Source organism: Schistocerca piceifrons, chromosome 2, assembly GCF_021461385.2.
Source record: "Schistocerca piceifrons isolate TAMUIC-IGC-003096 chromosome 2, iqSchPice1.1, whole genome shotgun sequence".
Lineage (NCBI taxonomy): Eukaryota > Metazoa > Arthropoda > Insecta > Orthoptera > Acrididae > Schistocerca > Schistocerca piceifrons.
In genome coordinates, this window is record NC_060139.1 from 306484091 (window position 1) to 306500352 (window position 16262).

At 37.6% G+C, this 16262-nt stretch overlaps 1 protein-coding gene across 1 annotated transcript in view; it reads right to left on the bottom strand.

Annotated features, from left to right (window-relative positions):
• The window catches only part of LOC124774985 (torsin-1A-like), an 89277-nt gene extending 76364 nt beyond the window's left edge, over window positions 1-12913 (bottom strand). Inside the window, exons 1-2 of the mRNA XM_047249729.1 lie at window positions 12276-12913; window positions 769-1031 (exon numbers count right to left, since the gene is read on the bottom strand). Coding sequence (XP_047105685.1) covers window positions 769-1031; window positions 12276-12432 — 420 coding nt within the window. The 5' untranslated portion in view covers window positions 12433-12913. The remainder of the gene's footprint in view (window positions 1-768; window positions 1032-12275) is intronic.
• Between the last annotated feature and the right edge of the window lie 3349 nt (window positions 12914-16262).

Genomic DNA, 16262 nt, shown 5'->3' on the forward strand with positions numbered 1-16262 from the left:
CAAACTGAAAAAGTTTCTCCTTGGGAACTCCTTCCATTCCACAGAAGATTTCCTAATTTTGTAATGTGTAAAAGGGGGATGTTAAACTCCACACGTCTCCTCCCCTTTCGTAGAGTGAAAAATTCATTCTATGTGCAAGGTTTATCAACAATGTAGGAAAAGAGACTGCTACTTGCTGTAAAGAAGGCACGTTAAGTTGCAGACAGGCATAACTGAAACACTTACAAAGCTTTCAGCCACAGCCCCCATCAATAAAACAGAGACAAAAGAAAGACAGATACACACACTACTCATACACACAAGCAAGTGTACCTCATGTACACATGAACGCCAACTCCAGTGGCTCAGGCCAGAATGCCTGGCATATTTCTCTCTCTCTCTCTCTCTCTCTCTCTCTCTCTCTCTCTCTCTCTCTCTCTCACTCTCTCTTGCTCTCTATCTCTCTGTGGCCACAATTTGCTGCCAGAATTTTTGATATCATATAGAAAACACTACAGATAAAGCACCTGAAGACTCTTAGGAGAGACACCGGGCTTATTTAAATTTCCTCCATCTGATCGAAACAACAATATTCATGGATTAAGAGAGGAAGTCAGTACAGACACAAGGTTAAGGGAGATACAGTAGGAGAGAGTGGAAGGGAACTCAAAGAGAGGTATACGTAAGATCAAACAATACGGTTTTGCATCTAGTAAAAATTCTGACTAAAATGCCTTTATCTTGTTACTTTCCAATACAATGTGAAAACACAGTACTTATTTCTCCTACCTGGTATAAATAAACTTCTTCAATTAAAGGAAAATGAGCTTTCCCAGAAAAAATGTGCACATGTTTATCAGTTTCGCCATTCTTGAATAAGTTCTTCATGATAAACTTTGTAACATAATTCTTCCCACCGCCCGGCCAGCCATGAAAGCTCATCACTAAAGGTTTATGATTATTACCTTTCACATGACTTCTTATCGCATTGACAACTAAGTCATGAGCTATGTGTTGCCCATACAGTTTTTGTTGCAGTTCATAATCCAAACCTGAAAAAGGAAAGAGAATAACAATAACAATCATTTAATGGGGGTTCTTTCAAACTAACCTTAATACAAATAGTTTCATTACAAGAATCAGCTAGATGGAAAATAAACTCTTCTATCTGTCACATATGGTGATAAAATTGAAATAAACATTAAAAAAATTCACAATACAGTGACTTAACATCTTCGTTACATGACAAGTAGCAAAATTTTCCTTTCATAAGATAGTCATTATTCAATCCTCAGTTTCCATTGTTTGAAACATTAAGAAACATCTGTTAAGATTGTTCTACAACTGGTTTCAATGAAACAAAGATAGGTGCTTAGTGTCTCTTCAAGACTGTGTTCTTTATACCCTACATTAACTTAGAAGGAAAATGTACTTGTAAGTGCATAATTGATAAAAGTATTTTTCTACAGATAGTGGATAAATATTTACAAAGTGCCCAGTGACAATGCCAGGTTCCAATTTGACAACTTGGCTGAATGCTGCAGAAAAAGGCTGTCACCCTGGGACTATATGTGTAGAAGAAATATGAATACATAAACTAAAATCAATAAAGTTTAGCTGTAGAATTACTATTTCCAGAAAAAGGCTGGTCAATGATGGACATCCAGTCCAGTTGGAATAGGACACGAGATTAAGTACACCATAATCTGGATGAAAGAAGTATTCATGTATTTGTCTTAAGTTGTTTATCTAAACCACACGAAACACGGACCAGTGTGGATGCACACAAATCTGAATAATTTTATTCCAGAAAATGAGCCAGTGTCTTGATGTGCTGAGTTGATGGATCTGATGAAGGAACAATGACCATATCAGATGAATAAAATTAATGATTCCCTATCACAACACAACAGAAACATTTCTGTTCCGTAATGTGGTTGGGAAAGGAGTGAGACAGGGTTGTAGCCTCTCCCCGATGTTATTCAATCTGTATATTGAGCAAGCAGTGAAGGAAACAAAAGAAAAATTCGGAGTAGGTATTAAAATTCATGGAGAAGAAGTAAAAACTTTGAGGTTCGCCGATGACATTGTAATTCTGTCAGAGACAGCAAAGGACTTGGAACAGCAGTTGAACGGAATGGACAGTGACTTGAAAGGAGGATATAAGATGAACATCAACAAAAGCAAAACGAGGATAATGGAATGTAGTCAAATTAAATCGGGTGATGCTGAGGGAATTAGATTAGGAAATGAGACACTTAAAGTAGTAAAGGAGTTTTGCTATTTAGGGAGTAAAATAACTGATGATGGTCGAAGTAGAGAGGATATAAAATGTAGACTGGCAATGGCAAGGAAATCGTTTCTGAAGAAGAGAAATTTGTTAACATCGAGTATAGATTTAAGTGTCAGGAAGTCGTTTCTGAAAGTATTTGTATGGAGTGTAGCCATGTATGGAAGTGAAACATGGACGATAACTAGTTTGGACAAGAAGAGAATAGAAGCTTTCGAAATGTGGTGCTACAGAAGAATGCTGAAGATAAGGTGGGTAGATCACGTAACTAATGAGGAGGTATTGAATAGGATTGGGGAGAAGAGAAGTTTGTGGCACAGTTTGACTAGAAGAAGGGATCGGTTGGTAGGACATGTTTTGAGGCATCAAGGGCTCACAAATTTAGCATTGGAGGGCAGCATGGAGGGTAAAAATCGTAGAGGGAGACCAAGAGATGAATACACTAAGCAGATTCAGAAGGATGTAGGTTGCAGTAGGTACTGGGAGATGAAGAAGCTTGCACAGGATAGAGTAGCATGGAGAGCTGCATCAAACCAGTCTCAGGACTGAAGACCACAACAACAACAATGTTCAACATTAATGTCGTAAGTACTCCACCCACTGTCTTGTCAAGTAACACTGTACCGCACATTTAAGTAAACCTACTCATTTCACACTGCAGGGGTATCCATGCTAAGATCCCCGAATAGTCTTGCTTTTTTAAATTAATGATACCCACAAAGTATCAGGAACAGAAAGTTTACTGGAACTGGAAATGATCAGCAGCAAAATACTAAATTCTGATTGGAATACATATCCCAAGGCTAGGATAGGATAGGATAGGTACCACAGATGGTGGTGTATTTATTGACATAAAGACCCCTATAGTATATCGTGAGGTTATTAAAGATGCTGAATGTGGAATAGTCTGGCTAAAGGTAAAGATCAACGGTGAGTAAAACATGGTAATCTGACACTTTTATGGATCACCTGTGTCAGGAGATGCAGTGGCAGGGCCTTCAAACATTACTTAGAGAATACCCGAGGAAGTTTTCTGATCATGCTATTGTAATATGGCGAGACTTAAATATTCCAGACATGGGGAAGTCGTGCAATTAAAGCAGTTGGGTCCTTCCATGTGAAACCAACCAATGGTCTGGTTCTTGACATCTCACAATTTGATACATTTTTATAAATTGGTAGCAGTAGTTGCCTGCACGAAAAACCCCAAATTAATTAATTTTTTCTTTTTTGAATTTTATGTTTTTGAATTATTGATATCGAAAGGTTCCAAAATTATGTGATTTTTGTCACATTTTGAGACCTTATTTGACTTTTAACATTTGAATTGCACAATTTTATTCGGTTTCCTTTAAGCTTTAAAGTATCTAAAACTTCATTAAATTTATAAAATGTGTGTTGTCAAACCAACATCATTTGTTAATGTATGAGCCAGATTTCATGATGATATTCCAATGTGAACATGTTACAATAAATTTTATTTTGCTAGCGAACTTAGTATCCAGCATGTAGTACGTAGGACTTTATGCTTATTATTATGCTGTAATAGAAAGATCAAAGGATGAAAACAAAACAAAGCTGTACCATCACTTATTTTTTATTTCATGACTACTGATTTATTAGATTATCAGAATCCTACATTTAAATTTTGAATCACTTTTAGCTTTCCCTGTTAACTGTGAAAATACTTTAACACACACCATAACAAAACGCACTCAATAAAGACAATAAATAATTAACTTAACTGTACCTTCATTTTACAAGTATAATAATATTAATTGATATTATTAATTAAAAATTCCCAAAGTTGTTACTATTTAGTATTGTGTTATTTGAGTGCCTCGCAATAAGACGATACCTATTCATCTTCAACAAGAAAAACATTATGGTGATCCAATTACAATCTCATTAGAGTCTAAGATTATATATTACAGCCTTGTTTTAAATAATGTAACTGTGTCCTCTCAAGCAGTATTACTGATATTACAACATAGTCTTTTCCAAAATAATCTATGAGCTTCTTTGTATCTCTTCACCTAATAGTCTGTATGTTTTTCCAGTGGAAGCTGTGGGGCATATTGTCTTTTGGAACAAACAATTTATCTGGTCTTCTTCGGTTTGAAAAAGAAGGAACTGATCCACAAGGATGCACAAATATGAGGTTTACTTCTCTTTCTTTTCCAACTCTCAATAGCACACAAGCTGTCCACCTTTTGTTGTCACAACAGTGACAAATCCTACAATCTGTTCAAAAGGCATGGCATCTGCATCTGTGTCAACTTGAATTTCACGAGCATCAAAATCCTGAAAATCATAAATGACTTTTGGTTTAACCAAGGCTTTGCTCACGGGAGTAAATGTATGATATTTCTGAGTCCCTATGACCACTAATGCTTCAAAAGATCTTCTTGTCTAGCTCATTTCTTCTGCAACATGCTCGTCATATGCCACATTGAAAAAAAGACTGATGGGATATTTGCTTGACACGATTCCAACAGTTGGAAGGGAGTTAATATTTATTATTGTAACTAAGTGTCCACCCCTGGTAGCTCAATGGGCAGCGTGACGGGTTGTCAATCCTCTGGGCCCGCGTTCGATTCCCAGCTCGGTCGAGGAATTTTATCCGCCCAAGGACTGAGTGTTGTGCTGTCATCACCATCATCTTATCATACTCATCGACTGCAAGTCGCCGATGTGGTGTCAAATTGAAAGACCAGCACCCAGCAAACGGTCTGCCTGACGGGGGGCCCAAGCCATAGGACTAAATAAATAAATTGTAACTAAAAGATCCTCTGGTTGCAAGGATGTATTAAAAATACAAGATTGATTTTGAGACTCCCAGCCCAATCTTAACACATATATTAATATATACATCTACTTTTGTTAGGTATTATTTTCCCAGAATTACAGATGGCTGTCATTGCCAATCTGGAAATGTGCAAGATCCGAATCAACAACACCACACTAAATGACACTGGTAGCCTGCTGACGACCACTGCCATGTAATTTTGTGTGGTGTTGTGAATGCAGCTCTTGCATGTTTGGTGATCAGTGATAACAGCCAGCTGAGAATTCCAGAAAAAAATAACACCTAACATCAATTAAATATACAGGGTGTCCCATTTATCTTGACCACCCTAAATAACTGTTTATTCAGACACAAATTACAAAATTTTTCAAGCAAATGTTCTTTAGCCATCAGGGGGACATCAGTCAGCATGACAGCCTTCATTGTAGCTTTGTTTTTTGCAAAGATATGACTTTTTTAAATGGCATGCTCTAATTTTTATTCAGTAATTCATTTCCTCTCCTAAATACTTATCTAAAAATGTATCACAGTGTACCATTCACTGAAATACAATGTTATTAATTAGTAACACAACATTGACGTTGGTGCTCCCAGCACTTAGTGCAGGTACTCGGGCTCATGGAACACATCCATGAGCTGACGTTGACAGAGGACAAATACAAACATAAATATAATGCACATCAGTGATTCCGTCTACCATCGTTAGTTGTGTGAGTAGAATGTACACCAACGAAATCCTACTCATTTATGGGGAATGTAAGATAGCAGAACAGTAATTGCAATACTGTTTTCTTATGCATGGGTACATTTAGTACTATACGGGTACATTTAGTACAGTAGTTTAGTTGGAAGGAAGTTAATATTTATTATTGTAACTAAGTCCGCCTCTGGTAGCTGAATGGGCAACGTGACGATTTGTCAATCCTCTGGGCCCAGGTTCGATTCCCGGCTGGGTCGAGGAATTTTCTCCGCCCAAGGACTGGCTGTTGTGCTGTCATCACCATCATCTTATCATCCTCATTGACTGCAGGTCGCCGATGTGGCGTCAAATTGGAAGACCGGCACCCGGCGAACGGTCTGCCCGACGGGGGGCCCTAGCAATGCTGTTGTGTGGAGTAGGCATACAGTAAAGGCTATCCTTCCTACAAAGTGCATCGACATAACATCTTCTTGTTGTTGAAGGTAGGTCAAATGCTACGCAAGCAACGGAACTGTACAGAGAGCGATATCCTGATGAGAACCCACCTTCCCGGAGGATGTTTCCTTGTCTTGTTGTGACCCTTCAGGAAATGGGAAGCTCCAACCCACAACAACATAATTGTTGTAGCACTCACACAGACGAAGCTGCCAAAGTTACTGTTCTCACTTCCATTGCAGTGAATCCACATGTGAGCATACGTACGACAGCTTGAACACGAGACTGGCGTTCCTAAAACCAGTGTACATCGTATTCTTACACATTACCAGTTCCATCCTTACCATGTACACTTACATCAAGAATTGCATGGGAATGATTTCCAGAATCATGTACAGTTCTGTCAGTGGGCACAGCAGCAAATCTTCACCAACCCGAACTTCTTCTCCAGTGTTCTATTTACCAACGAATGTTCCTTCTCAAACAAAGGACAGGTAAATACAGGGACCATGCATTATTGGTCCAGCGAGAACCCACGATGGCTTAGACAGATGGAACATCAGTGTCAGTGGAGAGTTCACATCTGGTGTGGGATGCTTGGTACTAAAATTATTGGCCCTTATTTCATCAACGGTAGTCTAAACAGCACAGCGTGTGCCAACTTCCACAGACTGGTTCTTCCTCCTCTTCTGGATGAAGTGCTGCTAAGAACCAAAATACTTATGTGGTATCAACACGATGGATGTCCAGCACATAATGCCTTGCGTGCACGTCATGTTCTGAATGGAAGGTATCCTGCCAGATGGATTGGTCGAGGAGGAACAGTTACTTGGCCTGCTATGTCTCCAGATTTAAATCATCTGGATTTTTTTCTTTGGGGATGCATTAAAGACGTTGTCTATCACGATATTTCAACAACTCCAGAGGAAATTTTTGCAGGAACGTATCGTACTTACTTGTAACTCTCTTCAGCAGGCAACACTGGAAGCAGTAAATAATTCTTTCACTCAACGAGTGCACCAGTGTATTAGTGTCCAGGGTCACCACTTTGAGCACCTTCGAATGTTCTACTCCTGGGCAATGGTACAGGAGAGTCAAAGTCAATTTTGTGTTATGTTTTGACTTGGTTTTCATTTGTTTTCTGACAACTCCAGCAAGTGAACGAGTTTGTGATCCCGGGCTCAAAGTCAATGTTCTGTTATGTAATTAATAACGTTGTGTCTCAGTGAGGGGTATACTGTGATACATATTTGAATAGATATTTCAGAGAGCAAATGAATTACTGAATAAAAAATACAGGGTGCCATTTAAAAAAGTCATACTGCTGTTCATATCTTTGTAAAAAACAATGCTACAATGAAGGCAATCATGCTCATTGATATCTCCCTGACAGGTAAAGAACATTTGCTTGAAACATTTTGTAATTTGCATCTGGACAAACAGTTATTTAGGGTGGTCAAGATAAATAGGACACCCTGTATATTAACATGAGTTAATATTCAATTAGTCATAGGATTCTGCAAACTAGCTTTGAATTCAAGCCTTTTTAATGTGCAGCGAACCCCTTTCCATGTGTAGTAGCATAAAAATGCCATTCTGCCTCAATTCCTGTCAAATCTTCAAAATAATGACATAAATTATAAATGTTTTTGAGATTTTTATATTGTGCTGCAGTGCCATCATTAAAGTAAGAAATTATTTTCAAATTGGGACAAAAATAAAGTTCTGTAAACTCCCATTTTAAACTGTTGTATGGCTTGGTTTGTTGCACTGATAATGTGATTAACTGAAGTGTGCTTAATTTGTAAAGAATACTTTCATTTTAACATTAATTTTATGAGCCAGCCTGAGTGCTGTTGTGGGACAGCAGGCAAAACAAATCTCAGGAAAAATAAAATTTATTCAATATGTTCTCACTAGAATACCATCATGAAATTTGGTGTAAATGTTAACAAACAGCGCACACCAAACAAATTTTTTCAACAAAAAAATGCAGATTTTGAAAAGAAATTGGTTTGGGAAAATTTATCCTATTTATTTGAGTATAGCCACATAGACATACTTCTAAAGCCTATAAAAAACTGAATAATATGGCAAGTCTTATAAGTCAAATGATTTTTGAGGTATGTTCGTGTTAAGGTTCCAAAACATGACAAAAATAGCACAATTGTGGAAACTTTAAAAATTAAATAACTTAAAAATGTAACATCTAAAAATCTTTAATTTCTTATTTTACCTTATTTTGATAGGTAGAACAAAATGACAAAAAAGATCACAAAACTATAAATCATCAAATTTCAAATTTTTTTTTTTTATTTGTTGATTTCACATGGAATGACCCTGTTGACAGAGAAGAGGATTCATTAGAGAGTGTTCTGGATGTTACCATCGCTATCATTTTGAATAGCTGCCTGCCCCAGATCGGGTCTGTTTGGAATGTCTAGTGTGAAAATTACTTCAAGCAAGTAGTTAAAGAACTTATACCTGAGGACAATGTCTTAGACCTTCCAATAACTAACTGCCCCAAACTTTGCAAATCGGTTAACATTGGGGAAGGAAACAAGTGACCATATCACTGGCTTTATGTAAAGTCAGTAAGTGAATCAAAATAGCTCAGTGCCCAAAGAGGCACCGAACCAGAAGATGACATACAGAACACTGAATTCGATCTCCTGAAATTGTACACTACATTTTACTACAATATAGTTGCTCTTTTCAATCACCGAATGAATTTCGATATTGCACATGCTGACATAAGCTATCACAGTGTAGAAAAATCAACTAAAACTGCTCAGAAGTGGAAAGGCAACTAGATTGGATGAGACAGCCATAGGGGCTGGAGGGAGGGGGGGCTTATGGAGATTATGTGAAAGAACTTCCTCCCTTCTAGCGGTCATAGATCACTTAAGCAAGGACGGGTACCTAGTGATTGGAACAAAAAGTCACTGAACACATGCACGTAATTGTAAGCCTACATCACTAATATTTATCGCTGCAGAATTGTGGAACACGTTCTACGCTCACTCATAGAACAAAAGTCTATATTTCAAAATTAAAATGGATTCTGCAAACAGAGAACTTGCAAAACTCCACTTGTTTGTCCACGAGATTGAGAGCACCATAGATAAAGGTGTCCAGGTGGTTCCTCGACTTCTGGAAAGTCATTCAGTACAGTTCTGCACTGTTGTTCAGCAAACAAAATACAAGCTTAACAAGCATCAGACTAGACTTGTGAATGAATTCAGTACATTAATTCAAACAGAACAATACACTGTTCCTAACAGAACAAACCTGAATGGTGTCAAGACAACTTCAAGTTAGTTTTGTAAGCCCGTTAATATTTACTTACAATGAATATAAATAGTAGAGAGGATAATGTTGGAGGCTTTGTGAGGCACTCACGAATAATGCAATTGTCTAAAGGAACACTTGTAACAATGTTTTGTTAATGTGCAAAACGCCAAGCGGCACTGTGCTTTGGGGTCCACGGTAAATGGTAGATCTCCTATAATTGGCCCGGTAGATCACTTCAAAGGTCAAAAGAAGGCAACGGCACACCAACTCCAACAGAACCACACTCAGTAAAGCACTGGGATTGTCTAATCAGCCCTCAATTTCAGAATATTTTTTCTTACATTTAGTAGGAAGCATCAACTGAAACAGAGAATTTGGTCAGGCCAGGACGCATGCCTTAAAAGTACAACACACAAAAAAAAAACAGGAAGTGCAGTTTCTAGTCTTAGCTCTGACACAAATTGTCATTTCAGACACAAATATTATTCTACATGTGAAGCAATATGGTTTTCTCTCAATAGTTTTAGAAAACATTTCTAATTGCACCAACATAACAAGTTTTGATTGCCGTCTAGTGTGAGTTAATGCTGAAAATTATAGGACAAGGGAAAGTGGCTTCGGTGATGATCAGTATAGTGTTGCATTGAAATACTGGAATACAAAAATGTATATGAGTAGCAGATGTGGTCCATAAAACAATTATCTAATACCACTGATTGTATCTTAGAACATATTCTTAGCTCTAATAAGATAACCAGGTTATCTAAAACAGAATGACGCCATCCATGCCAAACCCATCTCTGACGTTTCTTGCACGACGTCATGAAAGGCATGGAGCAAGACAATCAGGTTGAAGCAGCATTCACTTGCTCCCAAAAAGCGTTTCAGTCAGTACCATACTAATGTTTATTAGCAAAGGTGCAACATACATGGTATCAAATGAAGTTTGAGACTGGATTGAAGAATTCTGGGTGCGAAGACACAGCTGGTTATCTTTGATGTAGCATATTCAACAGATGTAAAAGTAATTACAGGTGTGTACTAGGAAAGTATGGACCCTTGCTGTTCATGTTGTATATTAATGACCTATCAGACTCTATTAATAGTAACGTCACAATTAATGAAGCAGTTATCTAATGCTTAAATATTAGGTTAAAAAAAATGCTGCAGAAATATTCTGCCAGATCTTGAAACTTCATAGTGTTGTCAACACTAGCAACTTGCCTTAAATGTTCAGTAATGTCAAACTGTGTAATTCACAAAATGCAAAATATAGTATACGACAGTATCGATGAGTATCAAATGGATCAGTCAACCCATTCAAACACCTGCAAGTCACAAATTGTGGTAACATGGCAAAAAAAAACCTCTTAGGTTAAACTGTAGCAGGTGGCAGAGTTCAGTCCATTGGTAGATTGCTAAAAAGACTGTACTTAATCCACAATGCAGACTGCTTAGAAAACACTGCAAGATGTACAGTTATCCACTTCACAATATTCTTACATTCTAACAGTTAAATATTTACCACTGTTTAAAACAGGTCATGCGCAATACATTTTTTTGTCATCTTTCTACATGATTCAGTTTCTTCCTTGTACACACAGCAGGCCTATGTGTAACAACAAATGACCACTTAAATCTGGTTTAAACATAAGCCATACACCAGGTTATGGTTCTCTGGTGCTACTCTAAAGGTCCACCGATCACCTCAACCATCATTTTAGTGTGGAGCCCATTATTACACATTAGTCCCATAAAGCGTCAAAAACCAATCACCACAGATCATGACTGATCAATTTCATTAGTACAAGACATCTCCACTGATGTGCCAAATAAATTTCTCTGGATGGGTCTACAATAAAGGTTCACAGTGTGTAATGTTAATAAGTACATTTCTGTGAAACAATCAGTGCAGTTATAAGTCTCACAATGAACTTGTCACAGTATTAGGTAAAATAGTAATGGAAATGTAAAACATAAAGCACACAGGGATAAAACAATGATTTTTTTTCGTTTACTTCAACTGTGAAGGGAAATAGAAAATGTCTCATGACATTCCCAAGCAGTATCCTTACTCTACTCTGTAATACATGTGGGCTTACAGAGCAGAAAAGTAAAACAACTACATATGAATGGGAATGGATGTAAAATTACTTAGCCTATCCTAATTCCGTGATGGATATAAAGCAATATTAACAGTAATGAACAGTGAGTGGGTGAAATTTGGTTTTCTCTACTAATCAGCTACAAAATTTCCAGTAGGCCTAAATAACAAAACTGTAAAGCCTGTACTCTTATACTTGTCCCATTCGATCAATATCTTTCGTTCATAATAAACCTCTTACACAATAAATAAATGTGCGAAAGCTTCTGCAAGTTCATTGGCTTGATTGAGTGGCAGATTTTTTTTTTTTTTTATTAATCTGTGAACCGATTTACACTGTACGTATTTCATCACTCAAAACACTGAAAAATTAACAACTAAAAATCAATTTTTTACACAGTAGGTGTAAATGAGTTTTCTTTTAATCTAAATACATTTTTTAGTCTTAGCTAAGTATCATGTCTATACATATGATAAAGGACTTATGAAATTAGGTAAGCTATGACTATAAATCCACGAAAAAAATAATGATTACTTTGTTTTCGTCACTGTCATTCTAGGAAAGCAGTGCCGGCTGCTAACATATTTTACATAAGATTAATAATTTAAATAACTCCGTCCACTGTCCTTTTTATAATCATGATTTTTCTTTTTTAATACTTACGTGAGATGTCGGCGTTTTCCCACGTAGAATCACAGCATTCGAAAGCTTGACACCAAACTCCAGAAACGGCATTTGTTAATAGATCAAAGTACCCTGCTTCAATAATGTTAATATGTACAAGAGTAACATAAATTATAATTACTACGATACGTTTCATTGCTGAAATTCAACAAATCAACTAAAAATGCACAATCATATACAATTTCTATTTGAAATCTCATTTGTTAAATACCATCCGGTGAACGATTAACAACAGGCATGTTTATCATTCTACATCGACGGGATTCCCCCACGAGGCTACTAATCAAATGTTGCAGGCATATAAACATCTGTTGCATTCATTCACTCACTTCTAAGTACAACATTTTCTACGGTTGTTCAAAAACACTGATTCCGGCGCTCATTGTACTATATACTATATAGTATATACAGAGTGTCCAGTGCATGCCAACTGTAGGGGAAATCCACCACGTCGGCAAGACACTGAGAGAGGAGACCTTGAAAATGACATAGCTTGTAATCTTTAATGATTAAGCTGCAGCACATGACAAACCTGACCCCTATTACAAGAACTACAGTACATATCACGTCATCAAAACAGTTTTTTTCTTTCAATCAGAAAAAAGTGTCTCGTAGGTAAACAATAATTATGACTGATTTCAGCTAATGAGCGCCAGGGGATGGTTTCGACACCGAAACAGTCGCAAAGAGTCAAATATTGTTATTTTTTAAAAAATACATCTCGTATTAGTTGACGTATGCGTTTACATTGACCTTCAAACATGTTGACTGCCAACATGCTTCCCGACGAAATTTGTTCATTCTATGTGACAGATTCCAATTGGAACTCGATTTGCAGTCGTACGAAATTTCATTCTAGGGTTTTATGAATTGGACAGTTTTCCCTTTCTGGATATTTGAATGAAGCTGCCAAACTTTGTACCACACTGAAATATTCTCAAGCGTTGATATTCTCTTTTGCGGGTTTTTTCGGATATAACCTCATTTTGCATCGTCTGCAAAAAGTCTGAATTCACTGTTAATAATGTCTTCCAGGTCATTAATATACAGCGTATTACCTAACATGTGGAAAACCTCTGGCGAATGGATAGAGGACTGAGAAAGAAGCAAAAAAATTTCAGATATACGTATAGCATATTTTTTTTTATTTTCTTAGTTACACTCTTTTGTTGTGACACGTTTGCTTCGTTTCTGTTTTCAGTTTTCCAAGTTCGTTCTATAAATATTTTTTTCTTTTCAATTGTTTGTTTTGGGTAGTGTTAAGCCACAGCTCTCTGCAGGCGGTCACTCACGTAAATACGTGCTTGACAATCACGCTTGCGCAAAGAGTGCTTGAGCATTTGAGCAATAATGGACAAATTCCTGGCGCCTACACACGGTCAAGCATGTTTGTACAAGCATTAGTTTGTTTATCAGAAAATGTCGAGCTCAGACTATGATGCGTTGCCTTTAGCAACCTTTTTGCTTGTGTTACGAGAAAAACAAGGAATGAAATGCGATATGTGCAGTAAGAGTGGTTAAAGAAACGAAAACATTATTCCCATATTAACTATTTGTGGTAGACACGCTATGGAAATTATCTCACAGTACTGTTGATTTTCTTCTCTGTTTCTCCGTGAAACATTGTGTTCTTTGACGTGACCCACAGTACAGTACAACCTTGTGCAGAAAGTAATATAACATAACCAACGAAATTTAAATCAAGGGCAGATAACTGACAAATGCTTGCACAAGTCTCCCTATTCTTGATACACACACTCAAGAACCCATACGTTTGAAGGCTTGCACAAGCATACATAATCAAAATTCCATCGAGCATCAAGCTGCTTGTACAGTACTGATGCTTGCGCACATTTATCCCACACTCTAATGCATTCATGGGCAGTCGCGTCATAAAAGTAGAGGGGCCCGTCCAGTGGTTTCTGTGCGCCACGGCGTCAAGGGACAGCAAATCTTGGTGCCGACCAGGTGTGCTGATCGGTTGAGCTCGGCTGGCCTCTGGTCTGCAGCTCGTAGCACTAACAGACGACAATGAAAGCTTATACATTAATGTTTGCGATTGCTTCTTGTTAATTGTTTCTCTCGTGTGCTCACAACAGCTTTTTTTAAATATTAAAAATTTCAATGTTTGCATGAATTAAATAGTGTCAGAAAGGTAATTTTGTAGTTATTGTGTTCTTGAAGGCTTATTGGCTCTTGTGATACGACACATTTGTTCTCGTTAATGTAACTTGTTTTTTTCTTGATATATTTTGAATAACCAAGAAGATAAGGTTGATATGTAAGAGGATGCTTTCGTAGTCCATGTAATTCCACTTTTGCTGTATTTGTCTCGATAACAAATGAAACTGGAACTCCGAAACCAATACTTGTTTGCCTACTGGTATTTGTTTTTTGTTCGTTACGTTTTCAGTTCGTATTCGCTACATTTTTTGTGTTCAAGTTTTCAAAAAACGTACCTATGGGTTTTTGTCAGCTCACAGATCTGCGCAGTGAGGAAAAAAACAAGACATGCTACAGTATCTTGTGCATATCAACAAAATGAACGATTATAGAAATATCAGAGAAACAGAACTGCATGCAGCATAGGGATTTTGATGAAACAATTACGTCTCCGCACAGCCAAAACACCGAATGTTACTTGGGATAAGAACATGAGAGTCGATAGCTATTCCCAAGAGTCGAAACTGGACATGTCAGAGTCACCCCGTCTACATAGAGCTCTCATTACCGGATTTCGCAAAAGGATTTCCGAATGTCGCTTCTGGGTGGTCACGTAAACACTTCAATATCGATTCCGAAAATCGGCTATAGTTACCGGTTTTCCAATTCTGCGATAGATTTTTGCTTCCATGTAAACGCAAGCCATTTTGAAACATGCTTGGGCTCTCAAGTTACGTCATGTTTTCATAATATTCCGTTAACATGGACTTAAGGTGCAGTGAACGAAAAGCGGAAATATTAGAATGAGGATGAAGCCGTTGCGGCGGGGTATTAATTCGCAGTCTTTCTTCGTACTGTTCACTGCAAAAGTTCCACCTATCTCAGTACGGTGTCAGTTCAACATCTCGTTTCTCTGCATACGTATGTTCTCTTCAGACGGCGTAAAAACAGCGTTGATGCATACGTCGCCGATACTTACGTAGCAAAGTCCGTGTAAGTCCAGTAGCCAGCTATCCTGTAAATTTCTTATAATAATTTTCGGGCAGAAGGTGGTTGCTTCTTTCCTTCAAAATTCTAGTACAAGTCTTTTTATTTCCTTTAGCTCAAATGAAAAAAATCTGCCATCAAGCCTGCGTGTAATTAACTAACAAAACTACTGCTCTCAGTTCACAGTTCATGCAATTCAGATCACACACAAAGCAACCAGACATGTACATATGTCCCACCCGAATAATTACGCGATATCACAGTCAGTACTCCGCTACTGTATATGAGTTTCAAACTCGATCCTTTTCAGTGGATTTCTAGCAAAGAAACTGCTCGCCAAAAATATTCCATATATTTATACGAAACATGCCACGCGGAATTAACACACAGACCGAGAGTTCACACGGGGTTATCTTTCCAACAAACGAATTCCAAAACTTCCAACTTTCACCTGTCTGTCCATAAATGCAACTGCCTTCAGGGCAACACAATCTGGACGAGAGAAACCAATTACTTCATCATTTTACACATAACGAAGACTGAAACGTTCAACATGACTTGCACGTCCAATAGCTGACTAGCGACCACGCTGAATGCTGCTTCTGCCACAACATATCTATCTAGCAGTGCTCGGGAACTGCTTAAGTCTGAATGGCTGTTCATTTTGACTGGCCAATCAGAAGAATTGTTCGAGATCATTCATGCGTCAAAACTAGCCTTCTCCAATCACTATTCATAGATGCATTTACGTCATTACAACATGCAAATATTTATATAATGTTTAACAAAACCAAATGAAAAGAAAATTAATCTTGG